Here is a 22487-nt window from a genome sequence, read left to right as displayed (position 1 = left end):
TCTGTGTGTGGCTATCATAAATAAATAAAAATTAAAAAAAAAAAAAACAAAAAAGAAAAAAAAATTAAACTTTTGCTTGTGGCAACAAGCCCCAAATGATTTACTAACTACCAAACCATTTACTGTTTTCAAGACCACTCAACCATACTTAAGTACCCTCTCATTTGGGTGGTAGTGATATGGGACCCAGAGAAACACAGATTACACATCTGTACAGAGCCACATGACATCAGACTCCCTGATGTGGCCAGGTCTAAAAAGGCAGAGCAAGGCTACTGACACAGAAGTCCTTAATTTAGGACTGATCAATGCAATTTCTAAGATATACTGATACAATATTGACTTTATATCCCAAACCAGCCACATGTGGCTATACAAATTTAAATTAATTAAAGTTAAATAAAATGAAAACTTCAGTTCCTCAGGTACATTTTAAGTGGCCAACAGCTACACATGACTGGAAGCTATCACAATGAATGGCTCAGCTATAGAACATTGCCATCACAGCAGAAAATCCTATTAGATCTAGTGTTACCAAATATAAAAACCTACTTAAAGCTATCATAGTTAAACCACTGTAGTATTAGCCCATAAAGAGTTAGGTTAATAGAAAAGAGTCCATAAATGGACCCAAATATATACAGGAATTTAAAATGATTAAAAGTTTCAAATTATTGAGAAAAGGATAGATTATCCCATAATCTGGTGTCAGACAACATGCTTTCCATCTAGGAAAAAAATAAGTTGGATCCTTACCTTAGGGATCCCTTATATCAGGATAAATCCCAGATGGGGCACTTGGATGGCTCAGTCATTTAAGCTTCTGACTCTTGGTTTCAGCTCAGGTCATGATCTCAGGATCATGAGGTGGAGCCCTATCTTAGGCTCTATGCTCAGAGGGGAGTCTGCTTGAGATTCTCTCCCTCTGACTCTCCCCGACTCGTTCACACTCTCTACCCCCAAAATAAATAAATCTTTTTTAATATTAAAAAAGATAGGGCAGCCTCGGTGGCGCAGCGGTTTAGCGCCGCCTGCAGCCCGGGGTGTGATCCTGGAGACCCGGGATCGAGTCCCACATCGGGCTCCCTGTGGGGAGCCTGCTTCTCCCTCTGCCTGTGTCTCTGCCTCTCTCTTCGCTCTCTCTGAATGAATAAATAAATAAATCTTTAAAAAAATAAAAAAATAAAAAAAATAAAAAAATAAAAAAATAAAAAAGATAAATCCCAGATGGCTGAAAAATATAAATATAATAAATGAAATCAGAAGAACAACTAGAAGAAACTTGGGAAAATTTCCTTACATAATGTCATGTAGGTAAGCATTTTTTTCAGCATAATACAAAATCCAGAAGCCATCAATTAAAAAAATAAAAATTAGGGATCCCTGGGTAGCACAGCAGTTTGGCGCCTGCCTTTGGCCCAGGGCGCGATCCTGGAGACCCGGGATCGAATCCCACGTCGGGCTCCCGGTGCATGGAGCCTGCTTCTCCCTCTGCCTATGTCTCTGCCTCTCTCTCTCTATCTGTGACTATCATAAATAACTTTAAAAAATAAAAATAAAAATAAAAAAATAAAAAAATAAAAAATAAATTTAAAAAAAAACCTGGTAGATCTGACTTCATAAAAATTAGAAATTTCTAAATGGCAAAAAGTACCAAAATGATACCCACAGGCACACTGGGAGGACAAGCGCAGCATATTGACAGAAAGGACTTGCTTACAAGGAGTCCTTCCAAATTGCTATCTTCAGAATAAAATCAAGTACAAGATAAGGTGTGATGTCAACAGTAGCACATTCCTTGGAGAGGAGGCCCACAGCATGCATTGTGTGGCTTACCTGTGGGTAGGCGGTACCCATGCCAGACAGCACAGCTGAAAGCACTTCCCTGCCTCTGTCACCTGCCCGGCTGCACACAGATAGCTTGAGCAAGTCCACCATGACTCGGGTGTCATCTGCAACCAACAGACTGGTGAACTCATCCAGCGACTGAGGTTCTGGGCCTGACGCTTTATTTTGGCTTTCAACATCCTAAAAAGTCCAACAATTAAAATGAGGAATGATACATTAAGAAACAGTAACCAGTTTAACCATAAACTCAAAGAATACGTAAATACAAGCAAGAGGAAGCACAAGCCCCACTTAGGAAACTCAAGGGGAATGGGACATATCTAAAGTATAAGTTTCATTGACTTAGGCAGCCCCAGAAACCACACCTCTCCAGGCTAGGAACAGATTCTCCCTTTATTATTTTTTTAATATTTTATTTATTTATGTGTGTGTGTGTGTGTGTGTATGTGTGAGAGAGAGAGAGAGAGAGAGAGGCAGAGACACACACACACACAGAGAGAGAGAGATAGAGAGAGAGAGAGAGAGAGAGAGAGAGAGAGAGAGGCAGAGACACAGGCAGAGGGAGAAGCAGGCTCCATGCAGGGAGCCCGACGTGGGACTCGATCCTGAGTCTCCAGGATCATGCCCTGGGCTGAAGGCAGCGCTAAACCGCTGAGCCACCAGGGCTGCCCTAATTTCTCCCTTTAAAGAAACAGACCCTGCTCCTACCTCTGCATGGAGACCCAGGGAATTGTTAAATCAAGTTGGTCAGAAACGATAACATTACAGAATCTCACTCACTGAAAAGCAGCAAAAGCATTCAATGGAATATATTAACCACATACAATATATGTGATTAATACTAACTTAATACTAATATGAAAATTACTTTGCCATAATTCATGAATCAAATAAAAACTGAAATGACAGGAATATAGGGGTATAATAATCTGGATGATGCCTATAAGGAACCAGGGCTATTTGGAGAAATGGATGCTTCCAGAGCAGGGGCAGGGTAAGGAAAAGTAAGTCTGGAACACGCTGTTGTGCCAAAAAGGGCTTGCAATGATGCCATGTCTGAGACAATTTGGGTGTCAAATGATAATAGAAATGGATGTCATTTTTTGAGTGAAATGGTATCCCAAGAATCTATACCTACATAGATAGACAAAAAAGAGAAGGGAAGTTCTCACAAAAGAACAGAGAAAATTACATTAAAAAAGGAATGATGAAATCTGAGAAATCACCATGTGACAACTACCACAGTAATAATGGATTCAGATAAAATCATCAATAGATACTAAAAACTGGTAAGTAAAATATGATAAGGAACAAGGCACTAATGCCTATTTACAGTCTCAAATATCTCCCCTTGAATACTTACTTACACACTCTATTAAGTTCCAGTGTAGAAACCTGGCAGACACTCTTAACCAAACAATAAGAATTACTATCACCAGTAATGCCGCAAATCAACAATGCACACACCCGATGGGATACACGGAAAAGAACTCTACAACCTTCCTGTGATATCCATCAAAAGGAAGAATTAAAGAATGTTCCATACTGAACACTAAAGAGACAACACATGAACGATCCTGAGACGGGTTCTAGACCTATAAAGGATACTACTGGACAATGAGCAAAATCTGATTAGATCTGTGGATTAGAAAGTAATACTGGATCAATGTTAATACCTTGACACTAAGGAAATACACACTGAAGCCTTGAGAATAAGTGGGGATTGTTGTAGCTCCCCACCAATGGTTCAGAAATGCTAACAACTGGAGAACCCAGGGGAATGGGATATGGAAACACAATGTGTTGTATTTCTATGTACTACTTCTCCAACTTTGGTGTGCATTTAAGATTATTTCAGAGGGAGGGGGCAAGATGGCAGAAGAGGAGGGTCCCCAAGTCACCTGTCCCCACCAACTTACCTAGATGACTTTCAAATCATCCTGAAAACCTACGAATTCGGCCTGAGATTTAAAGAGAGACTAGCTGGAATGCTACAATGAGAAGAGTCCGTGCTTCTATCAAGGTAGGAAGATGGAAAAAAAAAATAAAGACATAAAAAGCATCCAAGGGGGAGGGGACCCACGAGTAGCCGGGGTGAGGCAAATGCCCCCAGGAGAGGAAAGCCCCGTCCTGGAGAAGCAGGAGCTTCACCAATCTTCCCGGAGGAAAGACGCTCCCAGGGAGTTGGAGCAGGATCCCAGGAGGGCAGGGATGCAGTCAGGCTCTGAGGGGCACTAAGAGAGGACCTGCGCCCTGGGGGAGAGCCCGCCATACACCGTAGCCCAGCTCCCTAAAGGGCTGCAGCGTGCGCCGGCTAGGCCCAGGAGCGCGATTCCAGCAGCACAGGCCCCAGAACCCAGGGTGCCAGGAGACACAGCCCAGGACTCGGCGCTACCCCCGGGACAGGCAGAAGCCGGAGGGCACAGGACAGCAAGGACGCTCATGCTATTGGGCAGCCCTGAACTGTGCAGATCAGCTGCCCCCGCCTCCAGAGCATCCAGGTCCCTGCGGACTGGGAGCTGTGGTAGTTCCTGCAGGAGCTGACTCCTAAGCTGGAGAGCTGGCCACCACTACTGTTGCTGTTCTTCTTGGGGCCTCACAGGATAAACAACCCCCACTGAGCCTCATAGTGGCCTCACAGGATAAACAACTCCCACTAAGCCATGCACCAGACAGGGAGCTGAGCAGCTCCCCCAGGTGCTCACACCTGAGAATCAGCACTGCAGCCTATCCCCACCCCCCAGAAGACCAGCTAGAAGGACAGGGGAAAAGCAAGTTCTTGACTAAGCAGCACTGGAAAGTTCCAGGGGAAGACAAGGGATTTACAGTATATAGAATCAGACAATACTCACCCTTGTTTTTTGTTTTCTGTTTGCTTCCCACCCCCCCTTTTTTATCATTTCTTTTTTTTTTTTTTATCTCTTTTCTCTTTTTCTCCTTTTTCCAGTACAACTTGTATTTCGCCACTCTGCACTGAGCAAAATGACTAGTAGGAAAAACTCACCACAAAAGAAAGAATCAGAACAGCCCTCTCTCCCACAGAGTTACAAAATTTGGATTAAAATTCAAAGTCAGAAAGCCAATTCAGAAGCACTATTATAAAGCTACTGGTGGCTCTAGAAAAAAGCATACAGGATTCAAGAGACTTCATGACTGCAGAATTTAGATCTAATCAGGCAGAAATTAAAAATCAATTAAATGAGATGCAATCCAAACTAGAGGTCCTAACGAAGAGGTTTAATGAGGGTGAAGAACGAGTGAGTGACATAGAAGACAAGCTGATGGCAAGGAGGGAAACTAAGGAAAAAAGACAAAAACAATTAAAAGATCATGAGGATAGGTTAAGGGAAATAAATGACAGCCTCAGAAGGAAAAATCTACGTTTAACTGGGGTTCCCGAGGGTGAAGAAAGGGACAGAGGCCCAAAATATGTATTTGAACAAATCATAGCTGAGAACTTCACTAATTTGGGGAGGGAAAGAGGCATTCAGATCCAGGAAATAGAGCGATCCCACCCCTAAAATCAATAAAAACTGCTCAACACCTCGACATTTAATAGTAAAACTTGCAAATTTCAAAGATAAAGAGAAGATTCTTAAAACAGCAACAGACAAGAAATCTCTAACTTCTATGAGGAGAAATATTAGATTAACAGCAGACTTCTCCACAGAGACGTAGCAGGCCAGAAAGGGCTGGCAGGATATATTCAGGTCCTGAATGAGAAGAACCTGCAGCCAAGAATACTTTATCCAGCAAGGCTCTCATTCAGAATAGAAGGAGAGATAAAGAGCTTCCAAGATAGGCAGAAACCGAAAGAATATGTGACCACGAAGCCAATTCTGCAAGAAATACTAAGAGGGATTCTGTAATAGAGGAAGTCCAAGGGAACAATACACAAAAACAGGGACTGAATAGGTATCATGAGGACACTAAATTCATATCGCTCAATAGTAACTCTGAACGTGAATGGGCTTAATGACCCCATCAAAAGGCATAGGGCTTCAGACTGGATAAAAAAGCAAGACCCATCTATTTGCTGTCTACAAGAGACTCATTATAGACATAAGGATACCTACAGCCTGAAAATAAAATGTTGGAGAACCATGTACTATTCCAATGGTCCTCAAAAGAAAGCAGGGGTAGCCATTCTTATATCAGATAAACTAAAGTTTATCCCGAAGACTGTAGTAAGAGATGAAGGGGGACACTATATCATATTTAAAGGATCTATCCAACAAGAGGACCTAACAATCATCAATATGTATGCCCCGAATGTGGCAGCTGCCAAGTATATCAATCAATTAATAGCCAAGTTAAGACATACGTAGATAATAATACACTTATACTTGGTGACTAGAATGTAGCGCTTCCACAATCGACAGGTTTTCTAAGGACAAAAAGAAACAAGACCTTTAAATGATACACTGGACCAGATGGATTTCACAGATATTTACAGAACTTTACATCCAAATGCAAGTGAATACACATTCTTCTCAAGTGCACATGGAGCTTTCTCCAGAATACACCACATGCTGGGTCACAAATCAGGTCTTTTTTTTTTTTTTTAAGCTTTATTTATTTATCTATTTTTAATTATTTATCTATCTATCTATCTATCTATCTATCTATCTATCTATCTATTTATTTATTTATTTTTGATAGACATAGAGAGAGAGAGAGAGGCAGAGACACAGGAGGAGGGAGAGCAGCCTCAATGCCGGGAGCCCGACGCGGGACTCAATCCCGGGACTCCAGGATCATGCCCTGGGTCAAAGGCAGGCACTAAACCACTGAGCCACCCACGGATCCCCCACAAATCAGGTCTTAACAGATACCGAAAGATTGGGATCGTCACCTGCATATTTTCAGACCATATTGCTTTGAAATTAGAACTAAATCACAAGAAGTTGTTTGGAAGGATTTCAAACAAGTGGAGGTTAAGGACCATCCTGCTGAAAGATGAAAGGGTCAACCAGGAAATTAGGGAAGAATTAAAAAGATTCATGGAAACTACTGAGAATGAAGATACAACCGTTCAAAATCTTTGGGATACAGCAAAAGCAGTCCTGAGGGGGGAATAGATTGCAATACAAGCATCCATCCAAAAACTGGAAAGAACTCAAATACAAAAGCTAACCTTGCACCTAAAGGAGCTGGAGAAAAAACAGCAAATGGATCCGACACCCAGCAGAAAAGAGAATTAATAAAGATTCGAGCAGAACTCAATGAAATAAGAGTTCAGAAGAACTGTGGAACAGATTAACAAAACCAGGAGCTGATTCTTTGAAAGAATTAATAAGATAGATAAACCATTAGCCAGCCTTATTAAAAAGAAGAGAGAGAAGACTCAAATTAATAAAATCATGAATGAAAAGGAGAGATCACCACCAACACCAAGGAAATACAAACGATTTTAAAAACATATTATGAGCAGCTATACGCCAATAAATTAGGCAATCTAGAAGAAATGGATGCATTTCTGGAAAATCACAAACTACCAAAACCGGAACAGGAAGAAATAGAAAATCTGAACAGCCCAATAACCAGGGAGGAAATTGAAGCAGTCATCGAAACCTCCCAAGACACAAAAGTCCAGGGCCAGATGGCTTCCCAGGGGAATTCTAGCAAACGTTTAATGAAGAAAACATACCTATTCTACTAAAGCCGTTTAGAAAGATAGAAAGAGACGGAATACCTCCAAACTCATTCTATGAGGCCGGCATCAACTTAATTCCAAAACCAGACAAAGAACCCACCAAAAAGGAGAATTACAGACCAATATCCCTGATAAACATGGATGCAAAAATTCTCAACAAGATACTAGCCAATAGGATCCAAGAGTACATTAAGAAGATTATTCACCGTGACCAAGTAGGATTTATCCCCGGGATGCACGGCTGATTCAACACTGGTAAAGCAATCAATGTGATTCATCCTATCAGCAAGAGAAAAAACAAGAACCATATGATCCTCTCCATAGATACAGAGAAAGCATTTGACAAAATACAGCATCCATTCCTGATCAAAACTCTTCAGAGTGTAGGGATAGAGGGAACTTTCCTTGACATCTTAAAAGCCATCTACGAAACGCCCACAGCAAATATCATTCTCAATGGGGAAGCACTGGGAGCCTTTCTCCTAAGATCAGGAACAAGACAGGGATGTCCACTCTCACCACTGCTATTCAACATAGTACTAGAAGTCCTAGCCTCAGCAATCAGGCAACAAAAAGAAATAAAAGGCATTCAAAATGGCAAAGAAGAAGTCAAATTCTCCCTCTTCACAGATGACATGATACTGTACATAGAAAACCCAAAAGACTCCACCCCAAGATTGCTAGAACTCATACAGCAATTCAGCAGTGTGGCAGGATACAAAATCAATGCCCAGAAATCCATGGCATTTCTATCCACTAACAATGAGACTGAAGAAAGAGAAATTAAAGAGTTAATCCCATTTACAATTGCACCCGAAATCATAAGATACTTAGGAATAAACGTAATCAAAGATGTAAAGGATCTATACCCTCAAAACTATAGAACACTTCTGAAAGAAATTGAGGAAGACACAAAGACATGGAAAAATATTCCATGCTCATGGATTGGAAAAATTAATACTGTGAAAATGTCAATGTTACCCAGGGCAATTTACACATTTAATGCAACCCCTGTCAAAATACCATGGACTTTCTTCAGAGAGTTGGAACAAATCTTAAGAAATGTGTGGAATCAGAAAAGAGTCCGAATAGCCAGGGGAATATTAAAAATGAAAACCATAGCTGGGGGCATCACAATGTCAGATTTCAGGTCGCACTACAAAGCTGTGGTCAGCAAGACAGTGTGGTACTGGCACAAAAACAGACACATAGATCAATGGAGAATCCAGAAGTAGACCCTCAATTTTATGGTCAACTAATATTAGACAAAGCAGGAAAGACTATCCCCCGGAAAAAAGATCGTCTCTTCCATAAATGGTGCTGGGAAAATTGAACATCCACATGCAGAAGAATGAAACTGGACCGTTCTCTTATACCAGACAAAAAGAGAGACTCAAAATGGATGAAAGATCTAAATGTGAGACAAAATTCCATCAAAATCCTAGAGGAGAACACAGGCAACACCCTTTTTGAACCTGGCCACAGTAACTTCTTGTAAGATACATCCATGAAGGCAAGAGAAAGAAAAGCAAAAATGAACTATTGGGACTCTATCAAGATAAGAAGCTTTTGCACAGCAAAGGATACAGTCAACAAAACTAAAAGACAACCTACAGAATGGGAGAAGATATTTGCAAACGACACATCAGATAAAGGGCTAGTATCCAAGATCTATAAACAACTTATTAAACTCAACAGCAAAGAAACAAACAATCCAATCATGAAATGGGCAAAAGACAAGAACAGAAATCTCACAGAGGAAGACTTACACATGGCCAACAAGCACATGAGAAAATGCTCCGCATCCCTTGCCATCAGGGAAATACAAATCAAAACCACCATGAGATACCACCTCACACCAGTGAGAATGGGGAAAATTAACAAGGCAGGAAACAAACAAATGTTGGAGAGGATGTGGAGAAACGGGAACCCTCTTACACTGTTGGTGGGAATGTGAACTGGTGCAGCCACTCTGAAAAGCTGTGTGGAGGTTCCTCAAAGAGTTAAAAATAGATCTGCCCTACGACCCAGCAATTGCACTGCTGGGGATTTACCCCAAACATACAGATGCAGTGAAATGCCGGGACACCTGCACCCGATGTTTCTAGCAGCAATGTCCACAATAGCCAAACTGTGGAAGGAGCCTCGGTGTCCCTCGAAAGATGAATGGATAAGGAAGATATGGTCTACGTATACAATGGAATATTACTCAGCCATTAGAAACAACAAATATTAAAAAAAAAAAAAAAGAAAGAAAGAAAAGAAAAGAAAGAAAGAAACAATAAACCCACCATTTGCTTCGATGTGGATGGAACTGAAGGGTATTATGCTGAGGGAAATAAGTCAATTGGAGAAGGACAAATATTATATGGTCTCATTCATTTGGGGAATATAAAAAATAGTAAAAGGAAATAAAGGGGAAAGGAGAAAAAAGTGAGTGGGAAATATCAGAAAGGGAGACAGAACATGAGCGTCTCCTAACTCTGGGAAACAAACAAGGGATGGTAGGAAGGGAGGTGGGCGGGGGGTTGGGGGTGACTGGGTTTTGGGCACTCAGGGAGCACTTGATGGGATGAGCACTGGGTGTTATGATATATGTTGGCAAATTGAACTCCAATAAAAGAAAAACAAATCAAATCAAATCAATCAAATCAAATCAAATAATAAGTCAATCGGAGAAGGACAAACATTATATGGTCTCATTCATTTGGGGAATATAAAAAACAGTGAAAGGGAATAAAGGGGAAAGGAGAGAAAATGAGTGGGAAATATCAGAGAGGTGACAGAACATGAGAGACTCCTAACTCTGGGAAATGAACGAGGGGTGGTGGAAAGGGAGGTGGGCGGTGGGTGGGGGTGACTGGGTGACGGGCACTGAGGGAGGCACTTGATGGGATGAGCACCGGGTGTTATGGTATATGTTGGCAAATTGAACTCCAATAAAAATAAATAAGTAAGTAAATAAATAAATAATTTCAGAATAAAACGCTAAAGAAGAAATCTGCTTGACCTCTTTGGTTTTTGTCATAGTTTCTGCAATGATGCTGGCAGCTCCCGGGTCATCCGTCACTGGGATAAATGGTCGAGAAGAAGTTGAGGAAGCAGATGGGGTCACTGCAGAGGGCGTCACAGCATCCTCAGAAGAGATCATCTAGTTTAAAAGTATACAGGAAGAGTAAAAACTCAGCAGTGTGGCACACTTCCACACAACTTTAAAAAGCCTTATCTGAAACCCCTTAGGCCAACTGGAATGTCCCATATTTTATAAAGGTTAACAAGATGCTTGTATCACCAGCTCCAGTGGGGTACAGGGTAGCCCTGAAAAGTCAAACACATTCATATTCACATGAAAATGTATTAATATTCACAAAAGATCACATGGAGGAGATTAAAATGAGTTCACATCTCTTCAAATTGAGTTTTTCCCCAAAATAAGTTACAAAAACTCTTGGCTTTCAGAGCTTTAAGGTTTCAGAACTGCAGATAAAGGACTGTGGACTTGCATTTACCAACTTCTTAAAAGAATAAATCTATTTCTATTTAAGTACTAAAAAGATCCTTTAGAAACTAAATATTTTCTAACTCAAGCCAAAAATCAGAGCAGTAGGAACAAAAGCACTCTGAATTAAGTGAAAGAATACCCTATACTTCCCTAAACACAAAGTAGCTACCTTTTCCTTTTAGATCTAATGTCACTTTATTGCTTTATTATTTATTTTTACCTCTCCTCTCTTTTCTTGCCATGGATTTGGACTTAGTCTGTCTTCAATATCAACAGGCAGCACAAATTCCTCTCCATTGACAGGACTGGCCATAGCAGACACATCAGAAGGAGGTGCCGAGGAGGAGAATGAAGGACACTCCACTGGGGCCATCATGCCAGCTGGCATGAGGGCCCCAACCACTGCATCTCTGTCAGGAGAGAAAGCCAGGCCTGTGGTGAACCACCCTTCACTACTGCAGGATAGAAAAGTCAGGAAGATGGACACACACTTACTGAATGACTCCCTCATTTTTATACGATATATATAAAGCAGTTCTGGGAAAATCCTGAAACTAATATTCGTCAGCTAAAGCTATATGTTTACTTACGATTTTATTTATTTGAATAACCATAGTGATGACAGGTAAAAGAAAAAATAAAAATCAGACCAGAATAAACCCCCCAGATTCCCTGAGAAATTTTCTAGGATTGTTGTTAGAGCCTAAGGATAATTTTTTGTTTACTAATGTTTACTGAAACCTGTGTACCAAGGGTGCCTCACACAAGACAGCAAAGACTAAATGTCCTCTCAATGACAGAATTGGCCTTTGGTCTCGAACTAATTTTCCTGTGTCATTTATTTCTACTTATTAGGTCCATAACATGATAGATGGGCAACTAACTCAGACTGAGAAAACAGCAGCAAAATATTGAAAAAGCACTATCAAAACTCTGCTTTATCAAGGGTGTGAGTGAAGAGGATGACAAATGGTCTTAAACATCACTATATATTGTATCAGTTAATTCTTCCTCTCACCCCTCAAATAGTAATGCTTAGAGCCATAAAGAAAAATGTTTTTAAATTTGGATTTCCTTTTGAAAAGAGAAAGAGAGAGAGCAGGGGTAGAAGAGGAGCAGTGGAAGAGGGAGACAGAGAATCTCAAGCAGGCTCCACACTCAGCACAGAGCCTCACTTGGGGCTCAATCTTATGGTCCTGAGATCATGACCTTAGCCAAAATCAAGAGTTGGACACTTAACCAACTGAGCCACAAGGCACTCCCAATTTGGATTTCTGATTCATATTTCAACCCTCATTTTAAAAAGCACAGGGGCACCTGGGTGGCTCGTTCAGTTAAGTATGTAACTCTTGATTTTGGCTTAGGCTGTAATCTCAGGGTCATGAAATCAAGCCCCATGTTCTTGGGAGGGGGGGGGGTGTTCATGCTCAGCAGGGAGTCTGTTGGGAGATCTCCTCTTCCTCTCCCTTTGCCTTCTCACCTGCTCTTGTGCATAAGCTGCACGCTCTCTCTCTCTAAAATAAATAAATCTGTTTAAAAAAATCCTCATTCACTATCTAAGGGTATATGATCTAAAACTCACAGTATTTAAAGACAATAATAACACAACATTTTCTGAGACATTTGATCAACCAAAAATAGAAAACTCAAAGTTTAAATAACTGTTAGGATTTCAAAAGTTAGCCAACAAACCTACCTGGCATACATGATTTGCAATGCTGTAAGTATATGAGATAAGGCCTGCTGTTTGGCTAGATTTCCATCTAGTGACAGGAGAATCTTGGCAAGAGAAGGGCGATTTGGCTTAGAATTATTTGCACCATTGATTTTATTGCTGGCAGCAGAAGAATCAGCATCTGAAGGCACACCTGGAAAAGGAAAATAGTATTTGCGATCAATTTTAAAGATCAGAGTTTATTCTATTCCTATTTGACTTTTTCAGTTTTGTTCTATAACACACTGCAATCTGCATTTTGCTATTTCACAGATTAAAAGTATTAGTTTAATAGTCTTTCAACAAAAACAAAAACAACAACAACCTATTTATACTTATATAAAGAAGTTACTTTCATCAAAGCTTTGCTGTTTAATTGAAAACAAAGGCTATGAAAATACAGCAACTGCCTATAGTTACTTACCACTGAAATGCAAGATAAAAAACAAAACAAAACAAAACAGAACAGAACAATGGAGTGAAAACAAGATGTTCATCAATAAACAGTCTTACTGGACACATAATCCAGTTCATCACTGCCCTAAGAGTTCACAAGCCTCAGCCAAGGAAAGGAAATCAGGTAGAGCCGAGTGGTCTATTTGAGTAAAGGAGGCACAGCTCAGAGGCAGGAAGGCCAATGTGGGCAGAGTTCACAGAACAGAAGCAGAGAAGAGAGAGTTGCCCAGATAAGTGCCTGGGAGTTGTACAGGTACCCTCACTCACCCCAGCTGAAGATGTAGCAAAAGGTGATGGGTAACCTACAAGAGAGGGAACATCCCAAAGCCAAAGAAAAAACTACATGAAAAGACCGGAGGCCCAGAACATAGGCTGGAAGAATGCAGAGGGACCAGCACAACACTTGCTCCCATCAGCCAGACATGAAGACCTCATTATTCATTGGAATTAGCCCCAGATTAATATCAGGTCGGAAGCCACTAAACAAATCCAAAGCCAAAACCCAAAAAGAACAAAATGTTTTAGAGTAACCTAACTGTATCTAAGCTAAAGATTTACAGACATACTAAAATCTCTAGCAACATTCAGAGTAAAATTCACAATGTATGGCATCTAACTAGAAGTTACCAAGTAGGCAGGAAGACAGGAAAATACCACCCAATTCATAAATAAGAAGAAAACTCAGTGGATCTAAACAACCCAGAATTGACACATATGTCAGAATCAGTAAACATGGAAAGTAAAACACTCATTATATCTGTATTACATATGTTCAAAATAAGAACTAGAGATATGGAAGATATAAAAATATTCAAATCAAATTTCTAGAGAGGAAGCTACAAGATCTGGAATTAAAATAGTTTGGTGACATTAACAGCACATTAGAAAATGAAGACCAATGAATTTGAAGACACAGCAATAGAAGCTTTGTAAAATTAAAAAGGATAAAAGAAGTAAAAATAAATAAATAAACAGAGCATCAGTTATCTGTGGGACAACTTCAAGAGATCTATTATATAGAATTAGAGTTCGGAAGAGAGAGGAGACCAAAAAGTACAGAAAGAAAATGTTTTTGAAGAAACAGTGGCGGAAAATTTATCAGATTTCATGAAAGTTATAAATCCAAAGATCCAAGAAGCATAAGCACAAGTATACCAAGATATATTGTAATCAAACTGTTCAAAATCAGGGGGATAAAGAGAAAGTCTTAAAACAGAAAAAAAGACACATTTATGTTCAGAAGAACAAAGATAAAACAACAGCAAATTCTCAATGAATTGTTCTCAATGAAAACAATGCAAGTCAGAAGACAGTGGGACTTCTTTAAAGTACTGAAAGAAAAAAACTGTCAACCTATACCCAGCTAAATATATTGCAAAAATGATGCAAAATAATAACTACTTCAGACATAAACACTGAAAGGAAAAATTCCCAGAACATCTGTACTACAAAACATTAAAAAGGTAGTTCTTCAAGTAGAAGGAAAATAATGCACTAGAAATGGTAGGTAACTACATGAGTAAATGTAGAGACATTCTTTTCTTCTCTTATTATTTAAATCATTTGAACAAATAACCTTATGTTTAAAGAAAATTAATTTTAAAATGTTGTCAAGTTTACAACATACACAGAAATATGTGACAACAATTAGCACAGAGGCTATTTTTATATGATTCATATACTATATGTGAAATACTGTAATATCACCGTAATATCACCTAATATTAGACTATAATAAGTTAAAGGTGTGTAACATACACCATCAGGCAATCACTAAGATAACAAAGGAAGTTAGCACTCATGGAAAACAAAGGAGAAAAATATAAAAAATAATTCAAAGGCAGGCAGAAAGAGAACAATGAACAGTGAGGACTGACAGAAAGCAAATAACATGATAATAGATTTAAAAAATATAATAATCATATTAAATTTAAGTAGACTAAACATTTCCAATTAGAAGTTGTCAGAGCAAATTTTAAAAATCAAAATTCAACTTATGGTGCCTACAGGTAAGCTTTTCTTAATACAAAGAAATAATAGATTAAAAATAAAATGATAAAAAAGATTTTTATCATGGTACATGGAATAGCATGGTTTATATACTATATAGCACTGATCAAAAGAAAGCTGGAGTGGCTACATTAATATCAGACAAATTAAATTTTAAAACAAAAAATTTCAGAGCAAGGGGATAAAGAAGATAATTGACATAATGATAGCAAAGTCAATAAATCAAGGAGAGAAAAGTAAATGGCTATCCTAGAAAAATAGGAAGATCCTAAATCAATGACCTAAGCTTCTAATATAAGAAACTAGAACAAATTAAAGCAAAAGAAGAAACAAATTAACAAGGACAGAGCACATATCAGTAAAACAGGAAACAGAAAAACAATAGAGAAAAATCAAGTATAAATTTCTTTGAAAAAATAAAGTTGATAAACCTCTAGACAAACTGGAAAAGATGATACAGTTATCAATATAAGGAATAAGAGAAATTACATCACTACAGATTCCACAAATATCAAAAGGAAAATAAGCTAATTCTGAGATCAACTTTATGCCGATAAATTCAACAACTCAGATGAAAGGGCAACTCCTATCAAAGACATAAATCAGGGAGAAGAAATGGGTAGGAAATATCGGAAAGGGAGACAGAACATAAAGACTCCTAACTTTGGGAAACGAACTGGGGGTGGTGGAAGGGGAGGAGGGCGGGGGGGTGGGGGTGAATGGGTGACGGGCACTGAGGGGGGCACTTGACGGGATGAGCACTGGGTGTTATTCTGTATGTTAGCAAATTGAACACCAATAAAAAATAAATTTATTATTTAAAAAAACCAAAGACATAAATCATACTAGAAAAGAAATAGATAAACTTTATCTACTAAAGGAATTAATAAATCTGTGGTTAAAAGACAGGAAGAAACTCCACAAAGAAAACAGTAGGCCCAGATGGCTTCATTAATGAATTCTACTGAAAGAAGACCAATTATACACAAATTTAAAAGGAAAACGAAAAGAAGGGGTACACTTACTGCCATCATTCTATACAGTCAGCATTACCCTGATACCAAAACCAGGCAGAGCCATTACTAAAGAAGAAAAGACCACTATCCATCATGAACAAAGAGATGTGTTCTTAAAGAATTTTTTAGCAAACTGAATCCCACAAAGTACAAAGAAACTAACCCATAAGTCAAAACCCATAAGTGAGAAAATATAAAATATTATTGAGAAAGGGAATTTTAAGAATACATAAAAATACAAGAAAGAGAATATATAAAAAATTTGTGAGCTATAGCGAAAGCTGTGCTGGGAGGAAAATTTATAGTACTAAAAGTTTATGTTAAGAAAAACAAAAGGCCTCAAATCAATGAGGTGATCAAGAAACTAGACAATAGCAAAATAAACTTAAAGTGAGCATAAAGAGCTAAAAGATGAGGACAGCTAAAAAGCAGATAAACAATTAAAAAAAAAAAAAAGCTGTAAAACCAAAGGGGGTTTATTCCAAATATGCAAGACAGACTCAAAAACCTGTACACTGATATTCATGCAGGTTTCATTCTAATAGCCCCAAACCAGAAATAATCCAAATGTCCTTCAGTGTCTGAATAATTAAAACCATGGAATAGTACACAGTGATAAAAGTAATGAACTACTGAAACACGCAACATGGATGACTCTCCAGAGTATTGTGCTGACAGCAAAAGGGCTGTCTCAAAATGTACAGACATAATGTGAAATGAAAAGAGCTGTAAATTAAGCAGATCAACATGGAACCCCTACTTAACATAAACTGAAAAGAACAAGGCTTCAGTCAAGCCTCAGTTTGTTCCATCTACCTCAGAAAAGGAAACAGCACAGGAACACTCAGGAATTTGCCCCAGTTCGTACAGCTAATAAATGGTAAAGCCAGAGGACCACATTTCAGTTAATTATAAAAGCAGATGGTGCTGGAGACTAAATGTCCCCTCACAAGTAATAGAAGGGAAAAAAATTGTATTTCTATTAGAATAAAGAAAGATGAGGTTCCCTTAAAAAAAATCTATTGTATTTCTATATACTAGCAAGTAGCAACCTGAATATTTCTAAATAAGCAAGGAACAAAAGTCATTTTTAAATGCCATTTATGACAGTATGAACAATATAAAATACTCAGGAATAATTATGACAAAGATACACAAGGCTTATAAAGTGAAAATATAAAATATTATTGAGAAAAGTTACAGACCTAAACACATGGAAAGAAATGCTACATCCATGGGTTGTAAGATCCAATATTATGAGGCTGTCCCCACTGACCTATAGTCAATGCAATCAAAATCCCAAGCAGGCTATTACATAAAATCGACAAGCTGATTCTCATACTCAAAACGGCATTTAAAAAAGAACAAAGTTAAAGAATTACCACGGCCTAAATTTAGGTTTTTTGTTATAGTAATCAAAATAATGTTATTGGCATCAAAATACAAAAATAAGTCAACAAAACAGAACTGAACATCTAGACATAGATCTACAACATGCATAGATAACTAATTTTTGACATAGGTGCAAGAGGCAATGAACAGAAAAAGGACAGGGGTTTATTTTTTCAATAAATACAACTGAAACAACTGGATATTCACACACACATCCCCCCAAAAAGAATTTCAATACACATCTCACACAATATATAAAATTTAACTCAAGATCAAACATAGACTAAATAGGGGAACCCTTGGTGGCGCAGCGGTTTAGGGCCTGCCTTTGGCCCAGGGCACGATCCTGGAGACCTGGGATCAAATCCCACGTCAGGCTCCCAGTGCATGGAGCCTGCTTCTCCCTCTGCCTATGTCTCTGCCTCTCTCTCTCTCTCTCTCTCTGTGTGACTATCATAAATAAATAAAATTTTTAAAAAAACATAGACTAAATATCTAAAACTACAGAACTTACGTAAGAAAACACAGGAAATGAATCTTTATGACCTTGAGTACACAAAGGTTTTTAGATATAACCCCCCAAAAGTACAATCTATTAAAAAAAAAAAAGGATAAACTGGACTTTACCAAAATTAGACATTTCTGATCTTTAAAATTCACTTGTGAATAGAATGAGAAGACAAGCCACATTGAGAGAAAATATGTACAAGTCACATATCTGACAAAAGACTTGTACCCAGAATATATAGAGAACACTTAAAACTCAATAATAAGAAAACAAGCTAGTTTTGGGGGGGGGAGGGGTTAGATTTTTATTTATTTATTCATGAAAGACACAGACAGAGGGGGGCAGAGACATAGGCAGAAGGAGAAACAGGCTCCTCATAGGGAGCCCCAGCGGGACTCAATCCCAGGACCCCAGGATCACAACCTGAGACCAAGGTAGACACTCAACCACTGAGCCACCCAGGCATCCCCCAAGCTAGTTTTAAATATAAGCAAAAGATAGGAATAGACACAACAAATAACACATTTGGATGGTAAATACACATGATGCTCAACATAATTAGTCATCAGGGAAATGCTAAGTAAAACCACAATGAGATACCATTACACATCTACACAAATCTAGGCTAAAATTATAAAGAAACCAAACCAAGTGTAGACAAAAATATGGAGGAGCTTGAGCTTTGGTACAACAACTTTGCAAAAACAGTCTGTAGGATTCTTAAGAAGATAAAAATACAGCTACAGATGAATTCAACCATTTGTCGCCTAGGTATTTACCTTAAAATGCAACTGTAGGTGCATATAAAGATCTGTACATGAATTTTCATAGCAATTGCATTTGTATAGCCAAAACTGGAAATAACCTCAAAGTCCAACCACAGGTAACTAATAACAAATTGCAGTATATCCATAAATGAAATATACTCGACAATAAAAAAGAATGAATTATTGGTACATGCAACATGGATGATCTCAAAATAATTATGCTGAATTTAAAAAGTGAGATTTAAAAAGTACATACTGTATGATTCCACTTATATAAAATTCTCCAAAATGCAAACTGATACAGTGTCAGAAAGCAAGCCAGTGGTTGTGGGAGGAAGGGAAGCTCAGAAGGAGTACAAAGAATATGAATATGTTCACTTATCTTGACTACAGTGATGCTTTCACAGGTGCACCCATGTCAAAGCTCATGGAAACTACAATTTAAATATGCATGGTTTGTTGTATGTCAATTATATCTGAATAGAGCTGTTAAAAATACCAAGTAGCCCAGCACAGTGCTTATATATGTCAAATAGTTATAACACAGCACTGCCAGAGTTGACCTGATCATAATATAAGAATCAGCATCATACTTCATTTTTAAAATTTTTATGCCAGCATGCAAAAACGAAAGATTACTTTGTGGCCTTGGTTCAGAACGCAGTTTAACACAGTGCTACAACCTCTGATCTGGTGGTGTTATTAAATACTCTATCTATGATGTTGCTATACCATACAGAAGGATCTCATACTAAATACAAATCTATGTTACCTAAATAGGAAGCACCTAAAGGGTCTCTTGCAGTCTGAAAGAGGACAGGCTCATGGACAGAGGGTGTTGCTACATCAATGGTAGTCCATGCCACACTGTGTGAAGACCCGCAAGCCACTCGTGTGATCTTCTGGCCTTCTAAGCCTTGCACAAGTGTGGGCTTTCTGTTAACTGTGGTCGTGCCATTGCCTTGTTGCCCATGGTCATTATCCCCCCAAGCATAAACCTGTTACAGGGAACAAAAAGATAATTTTTCAACATTTGAGAACATTTTCTTTAAATTTACTTCAAAATTCTTTCCAATAACTAAAAATAAGTATTTACTTAAAATCAATCCAATGAATTCATCTGTTCTGTTTTGATTTAGGAAGCAGGGAGATTCTCCTCTTCAACTAAGTTCAATACTTATTTTTTCCTTTATTTTGCAAAGAAAAATGATCAAAAACAGTATGCTCACTTTTCATGTAATTCACTTCTTGGCTTTACAGAATTAGAAGGAATAATTCGTTTTTGATTCATTTGATTAAAAAACAGTATGCTCTTTATTGATGATGAGCACTGGGTGTTATATGTAAGTCATGATTCACTATATTCTACTCCTCAAACCAGTATTACACACTATTAACTAACTAGAATTTAAATAAAAAATTGAAAAATAAAGAAAACCACTGTGCTAATTTGTTGTCATAAGTAAATTTTTACAAATATAGCATCCATGGACTCTCAAAGCAGAATAATACTTGTCACAGATGACTTTATTTCTAAAATGACACATTTATCTTTCCATCAACTATCAATTTCTAAAGTAAAAAACACTGCTAATACCTTAGCAGTAGGAGCCCTTTCAATGACAATAATCTTTTCACATTTCCAGGTGGACTTTCAAGCAGGAAAGCCCAGCTCTTTACAACATATGTCAGTCAGCAACCCTTTATCAGGTACCTCTGAGCATGCTGACAACTAAGCAGATACGCAGAAGAACAAAATGAGCATTGCCTACCCTCCTCATTCTGTAAGATTCATTGCATTTCATCATGAATTATACTGTCAAAACAAGGACTTGTGACCTCAGCTTACCTGCCCTGCATCTGTGACCGCCAGACAGTGCAGGGCCCCGACAGCCACATGTACAATCTTCTTCCCTCTCAGCCCTTCCACCACCTGTGGCTTCCGCACATGCACATCAGAGCCGTGGCCCAATCTGAAGTAATCCCCCTTCCCCCTGCAAGGAGGTCAACAGTATAAATTTTTAATATATGGTTATCATCTAGTAACGTTCCACAGAAAAACACTAATGGTTTACAGCAATAGAGCCGGCTTATTAACATCACACAGTACCCAGGGGCTCTGAAATTATGTTATAAAATAGTATATCATTAGTTCAAATTCATTTATTAATTCTATAGCAAGATTCTTAATGTGTGCTATAGAACATTTAAGTTACTGATGTAGAATTAGAATTCCTCAAGCTGCCTCTGAGTCATAATAAATAATAATAATAATAAGCTATAATAAGCTAAGGCCCATCACCTTGTGGTAACAAGGTCAGCTGGATGCCCCACTCCTTTTAAATTTAATAAAATAAGCTTTCACAAGACGTGAACTTTTTCAAGACCAAAGAAATCAGAAGTCTGCTTTCTGCCCATTTGATAACTAGTCTCCTGGCATGGTAGGAAAGAAGAAATCCTCTATGTAAACCTCACCTAAACAGGAAAGACAAGCTGGGCTAAAATTTCTCTAGTGTTCTTTGGCAAATGACCCAGTTATAATGAAAAATTTCTTATTATGATATTGTCACTAATCCCAACTCGAAATAAATAAAAGAAAGAAGATGCCTGGATGAGTATGAAAATGAATATTTAACCATCCCTCCAGGGTGGGCATGGGACAGAGGCCCACCACTGTTTCACATGGACTCAGACACATTGATGGGTGACAGCAAGTTTACATACCATGTCCACACCACTCCTGACTTGGTGAGAGCCAAGGAAAACTGAGCTCCGCACTCGATCTGGCACACCCCCTGTCCATTCAGTCTCTCAATGTTCTGAGGAATGTTACAGCCTTCACTTCCTCCCCGGCCCAGCTTTCCAAAGTCACCGTCACCCCAGGAAAATACTAAACCTAGGTTTAAAAAATGTATACTTCAGGCCAGCGCTTCATGATGTTCCTACCCACCCAGAAACAGAGGCAGGAGCTCACCTTCATCAGTCAGAGCCAGGGTCTGTGCATCTCTACTTCCACATGCAACCTGGATTACTCTGTGACCAAGAAGGACTTTCACCTATTCAATTACAAATTTAAAAACAGAATCAAGCACAGGCACTGAGAAAACAAGGGAAATTTTTTCCACAGACTGAAAGCCAATAATGCACATGTCTATGAACTTTCCTAGACTCAAAGCGTATCTTCTTTTGAAATCAGCAGATGGTAAGCTTTCTGTAAGCAACAAAAATGTGTATAATCACCATTTTGGGCTTCAGTTGTGTTGTATTATCCCCATGTCCCAACCGGCCGTACTCGCCAAGGCCCCAGGTGTACAGCTCCCCACTGGATGTAAGGGCTGCGCTATGCGAGCTCCCACAGGCAATATCCCGGATACGCTTGGTTTTCAGGGCCTCTATAAGCCGTGGCTTGTCACAGTTCCTAAAGTAAGATTAAATAACATTCCCTATAATCAAGTCAGTCTTTTTTAAAGAAGAAAAAAAGGACATCTACACTGATTCACATTTAGAGAAAACAATATCCGTAGATCAACTTAACTATCAAACATTAAAACAGATCGTGTGAGGCCAAATCACCTTCATAGATTTTTTTTTTTAAGATTTTATTTGAAAGAGAGACAG

At 38.5% G+C, this 22487-nt stretch overlaps 1 protein-coding gene across 7 annotated transcripts in view; it reads right to left on the bottom strand.

Annotated features, from left to right (window-relative positions):
• HERC2 (HECT and RLD domain containing E3 ubiquitin protein ligase 2) overlaps positions 1–22487 on the bottom strand; it is a 241470-nt gene that overhangs the window by 53823 nt on the left and 165160 nt on the right. For all 7 annotated transcript variants that reach the window (XM_025437755.3, XM_025437758.3, XM_025437759.3 and 4 more), the window contains 9 exons: positions 22110–22287; positions 21844–21925; positions 21594–21765; positions 20719–20863; positions 19642–19867; positions 12703–12874; positions 11227–11416; positions 10515–10655; positions 1837–2028 (listed from right to left, as the gene is read on the bottom strand). In XM_025437755.3, the coding sequence (XP_025293540.1) occupies positions 1837–2028; positions 10515–10655; positions 11227–11416; positions 12703–12874; positions 19642–19867; positions 20719–20863; positions 21594–21765; positions 21844–21925; positions 22110–22287 (1498 nt within the window). The remainder of the gene's footprint in view (positions 1–1836; positions 2029–10514; positions 10656–11226; positions 11417–12702; positions 12875–19641; positions 19868–20718; positions 20864–21593; positions 21766–21843; positions 21926–22109; positions 22288–22487) is intronic.

The sequence above is a fragment of the Canis lupus genome, chromosome 3 (assembly GCF_003254725.2).
Source record: "Canis lupus dingo isolate Sandy chromosome 3, ASM325472v2, whole genome shotgun sequence".
Lineage (NCBI taxonomy): Eukaryota > Metazoa > Chordata > Mammalia > Carnivora > Canidae > Canis > Canis lupus.
This window is presented reverse-complemented; position numbering and strand designations above follow the sequence as displayed.